The 15,304-nt window shown below is 46.3% G+C and overlaps 1 protein-coding gene across 3 annotated transcripts in view; it reads right to left on the bottom strand.

Moving 5' to 3' along the window:
- Xpa (XPA, DNA damage recognition and repair factor) overlaps positions 1–14,685 on the bottom strand; it is a 42,857-nt gene extending 28,172 nt beyond the window's left edge. For 2 of the 3 annotated variants that reach the window (XM_059254300.1, XM_059254299.1), the window contains exons 1-5: positions 14,517–14,685; positions 11,661–11,771; positions 6,924–7,029; positions 5,384–5,549; positions 4,040–4,157 (exon numbers count right to left, since the gene is read on the bottom strand). In XM_059254300.1, coding sequence (XP_059110283.1) covers positions 4,040–4,157; positions 5,384–5,549; positions 6,924–7,029; positions 11,661–11,771; positions 14,517–14,670 — 655 coding nt within the window. In that variant the 5' untranslated portion in view covers positions 14,671–14,685. Of the gene's footprint in view, positions 1–967; positions 1,178–4,039; positions 4,158–5,383; positions 5,550–6,923; positions 7,030–11,660; positions 11,772–14,516 lie in introns of all 3 variants that reach the window. The other variant, XR_009377550.1, reaches the window with a different exon arrangement.
- Positions 14,686–15,304: the final 619 nt, after the last annotated feature.

Below are 15,304 nucleotides of genomic sequence, written 5' to 3' on the forward strand. Positions count from 1 at the left end.
TTAGATTACACAGAAGTAGGGTCAGGTCTAACACCCGGGAAGGAACCAGGGTGCACATGCTACACAAAACTGGAGCCTGAGTGAGGCTGGAGAACCAGATGGTGAGTGGCTTGCCGTGTGCAGCCTCCTAGTCCTGTTGGCAGTAGATGGCTGATGCCCAGAGACGACCTTTCCTGGGAATGAATAACCAGTCTTGCTACTAAGAGCCTCAGAAACTGCTTAGAATGTTCACCCAAAGAGATTTCCCCAAAATGCTTGTTGTGAAAAATCAATACCACTTCAAAGCTTGTTTTTAGTAACTGCGTATTGCAAAAGAGACAGTCTGCAGTCAAAGAAACACAGTGCTGCTTCTGAGGTCATCGTACAGAGGAGCTAGCTGAGGGAGACCCAACACTTGTACATGTTGGATGGGAGGGCGGGTACCCTTGTTACCTGGAGGAAAAAGATTACAAGCTTGTGTTCCATGAACTAAATAGGATGGAGTTGTACCTATCGAACTCCTCAGAGAAGCTCCACAACAGTCACAAATATATCCACAGGCCAGTGTGCAGTGTCCACAAACTCAGAAGGGACCTCTAATGGGATGTCCTTACCTGCCCCTTGCAGGGGTGGGGACCATGCACAGTAACAATGAAGGTTAGGTGACTAGCCTTTCAGGAAGAAAATTGCTGGAACTAAGCATGTAACATGGAAGAAACACCCATAGTCCCACCTCATTTAAGGCAAGAAAGCCTACAGACCAAAAACGTTCTGTGTGTCAACCAATTCAGGGTTCTTGTCTGCTACTGGGTGATACACCCTTTGAAATCCAGTTACCCTGAGCAGCAGCAAGCCTGCATCTGGCTCGGAGATGTGGAACCTTGTTTGTTTGTATGTACTGATGGTGTTACACTTTTTTCTGTAGTGGACTCAGTGCTGTAGCTGCTAACATAAACCATGTTAAGAGCAGGCAAATAGAATTGCTTACCTTCCCATAAAGAAGAAAGCTTTATGTCAGCTTCGCTGTGCATCAAGAGGAACCATGTTCCAATTTCTTTCCACCTAAAAAGCCTTTCGACTTGCTTTGACTCCTGTCTGCTCTGAGCAAACTGCACAATCAGCTTCTCGTTTCTACTCTACAGTCTACTCCACTCAGCCCTCTGTGGCCTAGTCAGGACAGGAACATATCCACCAAGCGCTAGAGTGAATCAGAGAAGCCACAATTAAAGGAGGCATCACACTGACCTCAGCACACTGACAGCCCAAGGTGAGGAGATGATGCAGGCCGCCCAGCACTCACACACTCATATGCAAAGGGGGAAATGGCAGGCACTCTATCTGTAGACACCATGTGCAGAGTACACACTCGCACAAACATTCCCTTAAAAAGCATGCTTCGCCGGGTGGTGGTGGCGCACGCCTTTAATCCCAGCACTCGGGAGGCAGAGCCAGGCGGATCTCTGTGAGTTCGAGGCCAGCCTGGGCTACCAAGTGAGTCCCAGGAAAGGCGCAAAGCTACACAGAGAAACCCTGTCTCGAAAAACCAAAAAAAAAAAACAAAAACAAAAAAAAAACCATGCTTCACCCAAACAGATGAACCCAATAAATCAATCTTCAAAAGAACCTGTGTCAACTGCAACTAAGCAATGAGGAAACTCCATGGTAGTTTGTCTGGTGAGCTAATACAGCAACCAAAAAGTAAACACCAATTGAGTTCATGTTTTGGAAATTGTAGAAAATTTCTATCTGTATTAATATATATGCATATCCTAAGAGAATCATCATATTAAAAAGGCAAGAAATTAAGTGCATCTCATAGTCTTTTACTAGTCAAACTGTAGGAATTGAGTTACCATTACATGACATCTTGACCAGACCTCAGAACTAGTGTCTGAGGAAAAGTTACAGTGCTCTTTGTCACTTTGCAGATACACATTTCTAATTGGTCCTTATTCTTTTATCTACGCTTCACTGTCTGCACTAAGGTATCACCTGAGGTCCGCAGGGTCTGGCTGATTTCTAGCAGCTGGACTGAAACCCTGGACTTGGGCGGGGAGATGGCTTACACTGCAGTGATCTGAGAATCAATCCCCCAGCCCAGTGGGTGAGTGCAGGATGAGAAACTGGGTTTGAATTCCCCAGCACCTCACTGAAAAAACAGGCACAGCTGCTCTAGCCTCAGCACTGGATGTGGAGAGGTGTAGAGGACAGGTGGATCCATGACCCTGGGAGCTCGCTGGTCGGCCAGCCTAGCCAATGGCAGCCTTATGTTCAGTGAAGAGACCCTATCACAAAGGCATAAGATGGCCTCCAGCTTCCAAATGCACATGCACTGATGTGTGCACTGTACACAGATACTGCACACGAGAGAGAGCGTGCACACACACACACACACACACCCCGAGTCAGCAGATAACCTGGAGGCCCCCTTCCACACCCCTTCCTCACTATGCGCCTCTTCACTGCTTTCTCTTGTATTAGCCGTGGCTCTGCTGTTAGAGGAGAGGCTAATGAAAACACTAGAAAAGATTAGAGAAAGGGCCAGTTGAAGAGGAGGAACTCTTCTCCGTGGGTCACTGCTGGCATCTGAATGCTGGGGCACAGCTCTGGCTGGCTTGGGGAACTTCACGGAAATGCTCTCCTATGGCAGTGGCTTCCTATCTGCCCAGGAATTTAGTCACTCGTGCAAAAGGGTTTCAGTGAGGTTGTCTTGATGTACTTCTTGTGTTCAACAGCGCTACCGTTTTTATTTCAAAGTGTCTAAGTCTGCACATGAAAAGGAGCATTAAAGGTCGCTAAGGACCAGGTGGTGGAAAATGGAACAGGACTTCATTCCTTTCCTATCCCTGTGCGGAAACCGGGGGAGGGAGGCAGCCCCAAGAGGAGACCAGGAAGGCCTGTGCTGTCCTGCTTTTGCCTTTTTTTTTTGGGGGGGGGGGTTTGTTTAGTTGGTTGGTTAGCTGATCGGTTGGCTTTTTGTTGTTGTTTAGTTAGTTTTGGAGGGGCAGGTTTTGTTGTGGAGTTTTGTTTTTGTTTTCTGAGAGCCAAGGACTCACTCTATAACCCAGGCTGGCATCCAACTCACAATTCTCCTGCCTCCGCCTCCTGAGTACTAGGATTACAGACATGCACCACCACTCCCTTTTCTTGGTTTTTAAGACATTTGGGCTATCCTAGTCACCCTGTAAAACCTCTTCTAAATTTTAAAATCTGAGAAAAATTAACATGGCTAGAATACTGATTTGAAATGATCCAGTAAATGTATAACCCAACCTACAGGCAGGATGCGTGTGACCTAGACACAGTGTGCACCACGCAGGGACTCTACATACACCACATGAAGGGCATGTGCCGGTGACTTCTGGAAGACCCTTCTTGAGGGGATTTTGTTTATAGCCTTGAGTGCTCCTGCCACACCCTGGATTCATCCCTGGTGTGGTGCCACACCCGCACTCTATCTCAGGTTTCTCCCGGTTAGCACAGTGCTAACCTGGCACATGGTAAATACTAGCTGTGTGCATGGATTCATGAAAACAGTCACACATGGATAACGGATTCACAGGGAGTGGACTGCTGCATGTAGACGGACACACAGACAGAGGAATGACTGTACACATGAAGACTCAGTCAGAGAACCTGACAACTGTCCCAACATAGGTAACCACCCACTCATCTTTCTGGGTGTTTCCTTAGTCATATAAAGACGCCCAGACTAACGGTTATCAATTACTCCTTCTAGCTACTAAACCTGCAGCTACTGAGCTCACGGTTTTTGTTTCAAGCAGTGAGAGAGGCGGCTACTGAGAGTCTTGTTATTTTTTGTTACTGTTTTCTTAAACACTGCAGGCAGGCCACCCTCAAGACCTGACTGATGCCTCATCCCGATACCCCACCCTGCCACTACAGCCACACAGAAACGGCTCACACACCAACCCACTGAGGCCAAAGTTCAAGCTCATTTTTTCCACTATGGACACGACATCCCAGCACCTTCTACAGACAGGAGGCCCCATGCCTTTGCTCTGTAATGAACCAAGTGATAGAAAATTCTGCCACTTACCTTTTACTTTTTTATCAAACTTCTTCTGCTTCATCTTTTCTCGGTTTTCCTGCCTCACTTCCTTGGCATCTTCCAGGGCTTCCTGGCTACCCCAAACTTCCAGAGCCCGCTTTACAACCTACAGCACAGTTAATACTTCAGTTACTTGGGACTCAGAGATGCACAGTATAAAGTCCTAACTATCAAGCTCATGGATGCCATTAAGTCACATTAGGAGCAAAACCATGTACTTGAACAGTTAAAGAATTCTCTTCAAGCCCCACTTTTTCCAGAAAGAGTTGAGTACAGAAATGTAAATGAAGAAAAGACTCAATGAGAAGAAAATGTAAAATCCAGTCACAGGGTCAAGAGGGGCAGGAAATGCCACGAAGGTCTTGTTTCCTGCTGGTGTGCATGAGTATGGTCCGCGAGACTGAAATAAGGCCTGCTGGCACATGCATTAAGACAAAGCACCAAGTGATAGGAAAGCCTGGGCTGCTCCAATCAGCATCATTTTTACTTATTTTGAATGGTACCTAAGATAAGTGGTGAATTTTTAAATCAATAATCATATATTTAATGAAATTCAGTACATGTTTTGATTTACAGTGTGGCTTAATTCTATTTATAGATGAGTATAATATGTAATTATCTAATTATCCTAAATATATTATATATTTATATCTAATGATATCTAAATATATGATCATATATATTTGTATATAATTATATATTTAGATTTATTATATATTATATATAAATTATATATAAATACATAATTATCTAATAATACTAGAATATCTTCTGGTATATTCCTGTATAAACAGCCTTGAAACAATGACTTTTTATATTTTCCTATAATGGAACAAAAATTACAATATTTAAGCCATTCTGGAGGAGATGCAGGAGGATCCCTGGGACTCCAGAGCACACCAGTAAGTGTGTCTCTGCCATGGCACACATGCCATCTGCTCAGAGCTGTGCAAGTCCCAGGGCACTCGGGAGCATTCCAGATTGTATTTCCCAATACAGTTAGGGTTCGGGCGTTTGTGAAATAACCGAAATGCTAATCATCTTAAGCGCATTTCTTTTTCTTGTTTGATAAAGGAACTGATAGGCAAATGAAGTCTGACCCTTTCTAAATCTTTTTTAGTGTCCAAATTATACTCCTAACATCACCCACTAGCAACATGTTTATGCCAAAGTTACCACAGCAAAAGCGAGATGAGAAAGGGCCGTGTTCTGAGCGGTTCTTAGCCGTGGCTAGGATGGACATGTGAACAAAGAAAAGGATCATCTTTCCTGTGTGAGCAAACCACTGTTAGTAGTAACTAGTCAGTTCCCCGAGCCCAGCTTCCTAGAGACCTGTAACTTTAAGTAGAGCTTCATATCGCCCCACTGTGAGTGATGAGGGTTCTTCTTCACGATAAACCGGAGCGCAGGCTCTCTCTTCTCTAGATCGCAGTCTTTCAGAAGGTATTCCTGCTTGGCTTCGGTTTTGGTTATAAGCTTGTGTTTGTCATCAGCATCTCTGGAAAGAGGTTAAGAGCATTATATAGACTTTAATCAACTACAGGTCTGCACACTAAAGGTCCAAACGTCACTTCCCTGTCTTTGGTTCTTATGATCAGTCATACAAATTCAAGCAGACTTTAGTCATATAACAATTTAAGAAGCTTCTTATTCCAGAAAGGACTTGAACTAAGAATAAGGAAGATGCAATGAAAAAAAGGCTCATGAGAAGGAAAATATAAATTGAATTACAAGGTCACCAGAAGTAGTAATTCATGCCTATCATCCCAGCACTCAGGAGGCTGAGGAAAGAGGATTGAAAGTCCCAGGCCGGCCTGGGGTACACAGACCCTGCCTCAAAAAGATGGTAAGAAATAAATGTAAGCACACAAGGTCCTATTTCTTAAACAGAGCTGGGTTCTGGAGGCTCAAAAACCAAGGTAAGCCGGGCGGCAGTGGCACCTGCCTTTAATCCCAGCACTCGGGAGGCAGAGGCAGGCGGATCTCTGTGAGTTCGAGGTCAGCCTGGTCTACAGAGCAAGATCCAGGAAAGGTGCAAACCTACACAGAGAAACCCCATCTTGAAAAACAAAAAAACAAAAAAACAACAACAACAAAAAAAAAAACCCAAGGTAAAAACAGAGAAAGAGTGGGAACTTGAAACACCAAACACCACAGAGTTTATAAGATGCCTATGAATTGGGCAGAAAAAAAGCTTTCATGCAGAGAACCACACTCGCAGAAGCAGCTGGGCAGGATGGATGGCACGCACGTATGCACACGCACAGTAACCGATGGCAAACAGTGGGAAGAGGTAGTAAGAGGCAACTGGGGACCTGCTGTCGTGGTGAAGACATACTCTAAATGGAATTAAAAACCATTTGAACAGTTTTGAGCAAAATTCTCTAGAGCAGTGGTTCTCAACCTTCCCAACACTGCAACCCCTTAATGCAGTTCCTTAGGTTGTGGTGACCCCAACCATAAAATTATTTTCATTGCTACTTCATAACTGTAATTTTGTTACTGGTATGAATGGTAATTTAAACATCTGGGTTTTCTGATGGTCTTAGGTGACCCCTGAGAAAGGGTCGTTCGACCTGCAAAGGGGCTGTGACCCACAGGTTGAGAACTGCTGCTCTGGAGAGCTGAGAATCAAGAGCTGCAAGATGGGAAGGTGGGGGACAGAGACCAGGGAGAAGATGGCCATCTGGAGGGCCGAAGCAGGAAGACCGCAGACTCAGTGTCAGCCTGGACAGCTCAGTGAGTCTGTATTGCTGAGGCCGTGGCTCGGTAGTTGGGTCGCCTAGAAAGAAGGCGTCAGCCTGGAGCCCCCCCCCCCGCCCCCCCCCCCCCCCCCGGGACAAACGGTGGTTTTAAAGCTGGAAACAAGCACCTGCAGCTATCACACGTCGGCAAATCAAAGTGGTTCATAAGATACGAGTCCATGAAGTCTTTCCCACACTCTTCACAGACCACATAATCAAACTCCATGACGGGCCCTGCAGAAAGAAGGAAAGGGACTCTTTATCCTTTTGTAGGACTAAAACAATACATATTTTCCTCTATCTACCAGCTCGTCATAGATCATACGCCTGACACAAATACCCAGGAGAAAAAACTACCGAGGACGACCTCACAGTTGTTTAGTTCCACAGGCAGCAAAGACCAAGGCACTCCCTTCGCAGGCTCTACCTGTATCTGCAGACGCAGTGCTGAGGGCGGCCACCCTAAAATTACCAACATGGTCAGAGCCTCCAGTCTGTGACTGGACAGTGTAAGTCACCAGCCGGACAGGAGTGGTCAAGAAAGATCAGAGCTCAGAATCCTGGGAATATAGCATTGTCCACTGTAGCTGATATGGACACCGGTCTTCCGGGTGTCTCTCCTCTATAAAGGATGAGACAAAGTCTTACTCAAGCTGTTTACAAGAATAAAACCAAAATCCAAAGAAAGCGATTTCAAAACTGCATGTAGGCCCGGTCTCTTCATTCGACTAGACCCCAGCCCCTTGACCAACAGGAGCCTAGAGTTCACGATGCTCATGTGTTCTGTCCTTTCTTCTAGTAAATGTTCATTTTCGCCACTGTTTTATCACCTGAATAAATTCTTTCACGATATCACCAGAACCAGGACCCTGTTTTCTCTCAAACAATGCCATAAGCATGTTTTAATCTTGGTAGCAAGGCAGGCTCTCACAGTATGGGATGACTTACTAGATTAACAGAGGCTTTGTAGAATCCAAACTAGTCATGGTAAGTCTTGTTTGCTTATGTCTCCAGGGGCTCATGTGTTGGAACACTTGACCCTCGGGTTATGGCATTATTTGGGGAGATGATAGAACCTATAGGAGGTGGTCTAGAGCAGTGGTTCTCAACCTTCCTAACACTGTGACCCTTTAATACAGTTCCTCATGTTGTGGTGACCCCAACCATAAATTATTTTGTTGCTACTTCATTACTGTAATTTTGCTACTGTTATGAGTCATAATGTAAATATCTGTATTGTCTGATGGTCTTAGGTGACCCCTGTGAAAGGGTTGTTCAACTCCCCAAAGGGGTCGAAACCCACAGGTTGAGAACCAATGGAAGTAGGACCCCAGAAAACAGTCCTTGAGGGTCACAGCCCGGCCACACTTCTGCCTCCTGGTCGGTACCCTGTAACAAGCAGCCGCCACACACTCATGCCAAGGACCAAGCCCATGCCCTGCCTTCTCTACCATGGCCGACTGGTACTATGGCCAAAATAACTTCCCTGGCTTGAGCTGATCCTTTCACGTATGAGTCACTGTAACAGTTTCCACAGCCACAAAATCACAGGGACACAAAGGTCACTGAATCCTGTGTGCTCCCTCCTAGCACAGGGCTGCTCCCACAGCACCATAGTGAGGCGGCCTTGCTCTGCTTTTCTCCTCCCAACAGTCTCTGTGCTCTCAATCCCCGGGGCTTACAGCAGGAGGCAGCAATCATTGCGGGGGAACGCTGCTTCAGGGGAACTCAGAGGCCCACATGGTCTATGCCACATTCCGGAAGTGTCCAGAGGTAAACATAGTAAGCACTCCCCTATTACACAGGGCTGACACTTCCCTCCCTGGAACTGTCACTCACAGTCTCAAGCTCTGCTCCCCACACGAAATCCCAGGGAGTGTGTGTTCCGGGCTTTCGGGCTGCTGGAAGGAGACCTCAGCTGGGTCAGCTGGGGGTTTTTTGTTTTTTGTTTTTTGTTTTTAAGATTTGTTTATTATGTATACAGTACTCTGTCTGCATGTATCCCTGCAGGCCAGAAGAGGGCACCAGATCTCATTACAGATGGTTGTGAGCCACCACCTGGTTGCTAGGAATTGAACTCAGGACCTCTGGAAGAGCAGCCAGTGCTCTTAACCACTGAGCCACCTCTCCAGCCCCAAGGGTCAGCTGGTTTTGACAAGTGTCTCTCACATGTCAACTGCAAGACTTCTGGCCACTCTGTTTCCAAGGCCACACGCTGCCTACATGCCCCCTTGAAATATGATATCAGTGTAAACATACATGTGTTGCCTTTGGGTCTCAATGTCGAAACACGCTAGCAGGCACTGCTACTCACGCTGGGCACCCATCTTACACCACAGCTAAGGGCTGCACTGGGGTTTTCCAGATCTCACAGCTCTCTCTTCTCCACAGTGAAAACACTCTCAGCTGAGAGAACGTGTATACGTAACTGATTCAGCAACACGTTAACCCCACGGGGCAGGTTCACAGACCTCTTTCTTTCCCAGCTCTAAATAAAAGACTGTCCTAAGTTGTGTCTTGGGGGTACTGGCTTCTCGTTTTGATCTATAAAATAATTTCTCTTTTTTACTGTCTTTTTATTTTTTTATTGTTACTATTTTATTTCTTTTTTTTTTTTTTAAGATGGGTTTTGTGATGCTAAGTTTTTAATTGTCAACTTGCCACAACCTAAAAACCACCAGAGACAAGAGCTGGACTGGGGAACTGTCAGGATCGGGTTGGCCTGTGGGCCTGTTTTAATTTCTAATTCATGTGGGAAGGACTCAGCCATTGTGGGCGGCACCCCGGACTGGACTGTGTAAAGCAGACAGGGATAGCTGAGTGTTGGGCAAGCAGGGAGCATGGGTACGTTTGTCTCTTAGCTCTTCCCTTGGGTGTTGTGACCAGCTGCTCTAGTTCCTGCCTTCCAGTCCCTCCATGGTGGCCTGCCATCTGGAATGCTAAGCCAAGTAAGCTCTTTCCTCTCTCGTGGCTTTTGTCAGGGTGTTGATCACGACAAAATGGAACTAGAACGGGGCTTCACTGTGTTCTACCAGGTCTGCCTTTCTCTTTTCCTCTTTCTTTGAGACAGAGTCTCACTTTGTTGCTCTGGCTGATCTGGAACTCACTATGGAAACCAGGCTGGCCTCAAGCTCCAAAGATCCGCCTGCTGGGATGAAGGGTGTGACACCAGACCTTACCAGGCTAGTCACAAACTAAATTCAAGTCATCACCCTGCTTTAGCCTCCCAAGCAGCACCATGCCCAGCTCATGAAAATACTTCTGAGAATTTATTCCATCCATCAGTGCCTATGATAAAACAACAGCAAATGTCCACCTCACGTACGTAAACCAAGTAACCATCCCCACATGCCTGGGTGTTGGACTTTGCTGTTGTTAATGAATGTATTTAATAAATGTAAGGCCATATTGATGAACAAATAAAGAATTACATGGAAAAAAATCCTTAGGAATTTTATCATGAAGAGGATCATTTAAAATTATACATTGCGGTGGTAGCGCACACCTTTAATCCCAGCGCTTGGGAGGCAGAGGCAGGCGGATCTCTGTGAGTTTGAGGCCAGCCTGGTCTGCAGTGTGAGTTCCAAGACAGGCTCCAAATCTACACAGAGAAACCCTGTCTCAAAAAATCAAAATAAATAAATAAGTAAACAAATTATACACACACACACACACACACACACACACACACACACACACACACACATATTAACAAGCCCCCAGAATATAAATTGTCTACTTCAGAGAATAGGAGTAAAATTGTACATGAATTTTGAAGTATGAAATGTTCTTTCCTTTCTCTCTCTCTTTTGCAAAGGGGAGGTAATTTAATTGGACATTGCTAATATTACAAACAAAATCCTCTTTTTTTTAAATATTACTCTTTTTTTTAAAGATTTATTTATTTATTATTTATACAGTGTTCTGCAGCCTGCTGCACCCTGCAGCCAGAAGAAAGCACCAGATCTCATTGTAGATGGCTGTGAGCCACCATGTAGTTGCTGGGAATTGAACTCAGGACCTCTGGAAGTACAGTCAGTGCTCTTAACCTCTGAGCCATCTCTCCAGCCCCAAAGTCCTCTTAAGAGAATATCATCAAGCCAATCCAAAGACACCCTGAGCTAAGAGAAAATGAATAGCGAACTGTTTATATGCTGAAACTGACAGGAAACCTGTATCTAGAACTTACAGTTTTGTATCAGCATTAAAGGATAGATCATTTAATTTAAAATTATAGGAAGTTTTGAATAAATATTGCTCCAAAATTTAAAATGGGCAATGAATACTTGAAAGGATGTCCAACACCATTAGCATCTAGTATACTCAATTCAAACCTGAAGCATGCTGATTCACATGGGGATAATAGGACCAGAGACTGATAAGAAAACTGCACCAGAATGTGGAGAAGCCAGCCCTCTCCTATATCACTGATGAGAGTTTGAAATTATGAATCTGCCTAAAACTGTGTTGTAGGGCTTCATAAAATTAAGCATATTATCATATGACCAAGAAACTGCATGTGTAAGCATATCTGTTCCACCATGAAAAGGAAGCATACACAAAAGTTAGCACTGTAAACTGATAATATAAATACACACACACACACACACACACACACACACACACACACGGTTGTATTTCCCGTTTCCCGTTATTGAAAGTAGATTCTTTTCTCATACAATATATCCTGATTACAGTTTCCCCTCCCTCTACTCTTCCAGTTCCTCCCTCCCCCCCCCCCCCCCCCCCCCGTCTCTGACTTTTTAATCCTCCACCAATCTTACCATTGATCAATGAGCAAAGAACCCTTCATATTACTTCAAATAACCAGTGTCAATACTTCTTCTGCAGAAAAACTGCTTTACCTGGGTCATGAACAACATTTCCAATCTTGTGTTCCTCTTCCTCCTCCTCTTCTAAAATGAAGCCTCCTTTGGTGTCAATCATTCTGGGAGGGACTTTTACACTGGTCATGCCTACAGAAAGCAGATAAAGGCAGTCATCAGCTGAACCAGGCAAGCCCATGTGTTCCCCTGTAGGTAAACAGGAAAAGGATAAGTGTCACCATTTCTATTCAGACTGTCCAGATGGACCCAGCTGGAAGAGCATGGCAAGAAATTAAAACAAAACAAAAAACAAACAAAAAAGCCTAAGAGGTAGAAAGAAGTAAAATGGTATTTCCTCACAGATGATGTTTGTAAAACAGCCACAAGAACCTACTGTTCCGACTAAAGGACAACCCCCTGAGACCTCTACAGTGACTACAGGGCACAGCAGACACCAAGACCACTCAGAACCCTGGGATGCATCTGGTGGAACTAACTTGACTGTGTACTAGGAAATGGGGCTTTTGAAGTAAGATCGCTCCTACAGCTACAGCAAATCCAAACCAAAGCCGGAGCTCAATGAACTCCGGGCACGTCTGAGGTTTAGCTCCAATTATGGACAGGACAAACCACTCAACACTGTTAACGAACACCTACACCCCAACCATCCTCCAGTGAATACCAACTGGGTGCCCTCCACTTCCGTTCTCACACTATCTACCTGGAGTCGGATCCAACAGGTTGAGGTCTCAGTCCCTGATTGCCCAATTTCAGATGCCAACTGCAGACCAGGGACTCTGATTAACTGGCTATAAATCAGGGTTCCCAAAACTGCTTCCCTGGCTGCAGTTAATCTTCTACAACACACACAACCTTGGAAAATAATTCACTTACATGCACCAATTAGTTGCAAAGGATTTTAAATACAAATGAAAAGTCAAGTGAAAAGACACACTGGGCAAGTGGGGGGTCTAGAAGAGTCCCACGGATGGGAGCTTCCTTCCCTACCATACTCCAGCCCCAAATGCCCGACTTCCAAAGACCTACATAGGTATACTGCATAAATCACATTCTATACAATTTAGCCACAGTAAACCACCAGTTCGGGAATAGTGGAAACACACCACAGTACAAGTTTTTAGACAGCAGCCAGGGGCCAAGCCGTAAACAGGCCTAAGGACAGCTGGCTCCCACCCTGCTGTTAACTCCCTTCTACATGAGGCTTGGAAAGACAGGGGGCAGCCTCGAACACCAGGTACAGTGGAACACCTAGTGTTTACTTCCATGGTTCTGTACTAGACACTTTCAAAAAGTTGCTTTAAGGGGATTATTTGAACCAGAACTAAAAGTGAGCAGACAGGAGAAGCCTGGGTGTTAAGAACCACCTTGAGGAGTCAGAAGCAGAACCACGAAGAGAAGGGATTCCTGGCCACAGCAAACGACAAACTGAAGAATTGCCAAGCCTGTAACAAAAAAGTTAAAACTCACAGCTTCTAAATCTCTCAAGTGGAAACACCTTCCTCCCCCAGGGTGGAGAGTGAAATGAGGGGGTGGGGCGTTCAAACAAGATGCAGGACTCTGGCTTCCAAAGGCAACAAAACTCCCCAGGTGGACTGACCAGCCCTGCCTAATGTTAAGCTACCTTTCGTTTTCACTACCAGAGTGAACGCAAGTCTTGAGCATGCCAGGCAAGCACCCCGCCACTGAACAACATCCACGGGCCTCTTTTACATTCTTCGAGCCAATGCCTCGCTAACTTGCAAACACTGTGACCTGGGGGGGCGGGGGGGGGGGGGCCTTAACCAAATCCTCTGTCTCAGCCTCCCCAGCCCCAGCCATCTTATGCTACGTCTAATTTCCCTGGTGTTCTGAACTGCACGGTCTGGGCATGTGCCAGGCTGTTTGCATTCCCAGCGGGTAGGGGAAGGATATTTGTAAGACATTTATCCAGCAGTGTCTATCTGCATATGGATAATGGGACACGGAGGCTGCATCAATCAGATCTTCCAAGATCTGCACTACGACCAACAAAAAGGAAGATAACTTTTCACATTACAAAATGGTACATAAGGACTTTCAAATGACTTCGAAGGATCCAAATCTAAGTTAGTTTACAATCCAGCTTTGCTGGTCAGAAGCAATAAATCAAATTCAATGGCAACCCTAGAAGAAAGTCTAAAAGTACAAACTGTCATAAAATATACGCGTTATTGTTCAGTACATACTGCTAAAACATATATATTATACATACAAATATATACAATACATGAAGTTGTGAAAAGGAGAAGGATAAAAAAAAGTAAATTACTTCTGTAGAAATAATTCAGGTGAATTACTCTCAAGGGCAACGCCAGCAGCCGAGAGCACAATTGACATTAAAAACTGAGAAAACAGTCAAGCAGGAGCTACCCTAAGATGGCAAGTATAGTCAAAATGAACCCAGGGCCATATGACCCGTTCTGGTCCTGATTAACCTGAGAAAAATCTCTTTTCTGATCTCAACTGCCAGGGGTAAAATAGGGGTACCAAGCCCTGCCCTTTCCATTTTCCAGGGTGGCCGTGACAAAGCGACGGGCACTGCATGTGTTACTCAATGAGGCCCTGGAAGTCAGGACCCAGGGAAAAGATTGAGCCAGGGTCGCTTCTGCTGGGCGCTGGACTGGGAGAAGGTGCGGGCTTATTGTTTAAATCCTCGCAAGGCTGAGAGCTCTGCACCACAGAGGCGCCGGGCAGAGGTCATGACAGGGAAGGACTGGAACCACGGAGGCACGGGCATGCACGGCTGTTCCCGCACACCGAGCCCGAGCGGGCCACGGAGGAGCAGCGGGAAGGCCCGGGATGCGGTCACAAACCCGCCGGAGGGACGCCCTGCGCGCGCCCGTCAGGGGCTCCCACCTCCGGTGGCCGCCGCCGCGGGGTATGGCCGCGCTGCCAGCCGGGCCTGGCGCAGCATCAGCGCCCGCTGCCGCTTCCGCTCCACGCTCGCGCGTACGGCGGCCGGCAGCTCCGCGGGCTCCGGTGACGTCCGCTGGTCCTCCGCCGTCGCCATGGCCAGCCCGGTCCGTGAGTCCGCGCACGCGCAACACGAGCGGCTTCTAGTAGCTACAATCCCGACCCTCCTCCGCCAGCCGCTGCGCCTGCGCAGTCGAGACGTGGTGGCGGAAGGGAGAGTGGTGGGCGAGGCAACGCGCCTGCGCAGCCGGGGGGTGGTGGCGGAAGAGATGGCAGTGGGTAGTGGACTTGTAAACTGTACCAGGGGATGTTGCTGAGGTCAACTTTTTAGATCTAGTCGTCGTCAGATACTAGTTCCACTTATGGTTCAGACTATGAACTTTGAGCTCGCATTCAGTCAGTCTTAGCTTTGACTCTAAAATCTGGGTGGCCTTAAGGAACTTATTTAACCAAAGCTCCGTTTTTTCGGTAGAAAAAGGATTCTGGCATCACCTTGCAGGTCCTTGCGAAGATTAGCTCTGCCATCACGGTGCCTGGCACATATAAAATGGCCATTAGCATTGCCAATCTGTGACAGTCACACAGACTTCATGTTGGGCACATACCTAGAAACCAGCCGCGGATTTGAAAGGAGAAATCTGCCTCAAGCTTTCTTGGCGAATGCAGAACTTATTACCACGCTGGTGAGTGTACGGCTCAGTGTCCTTCCTATCGAACTTTCCTTGGGCTGC

This window comes from Peromyscus eremicus, chromosome 2, assembly GCF_949786415.1.
Source record: "Peromyscus eremicus chromosome 2, PerEre_H2_v1, whole genome shotgun sequence".
Lineage (NCBI taxonomy): Eukaryota > Metazoa > Chordata > Mammalia > Rodentia > Cricetidae > Peromyscus > Peromyscus eremicus.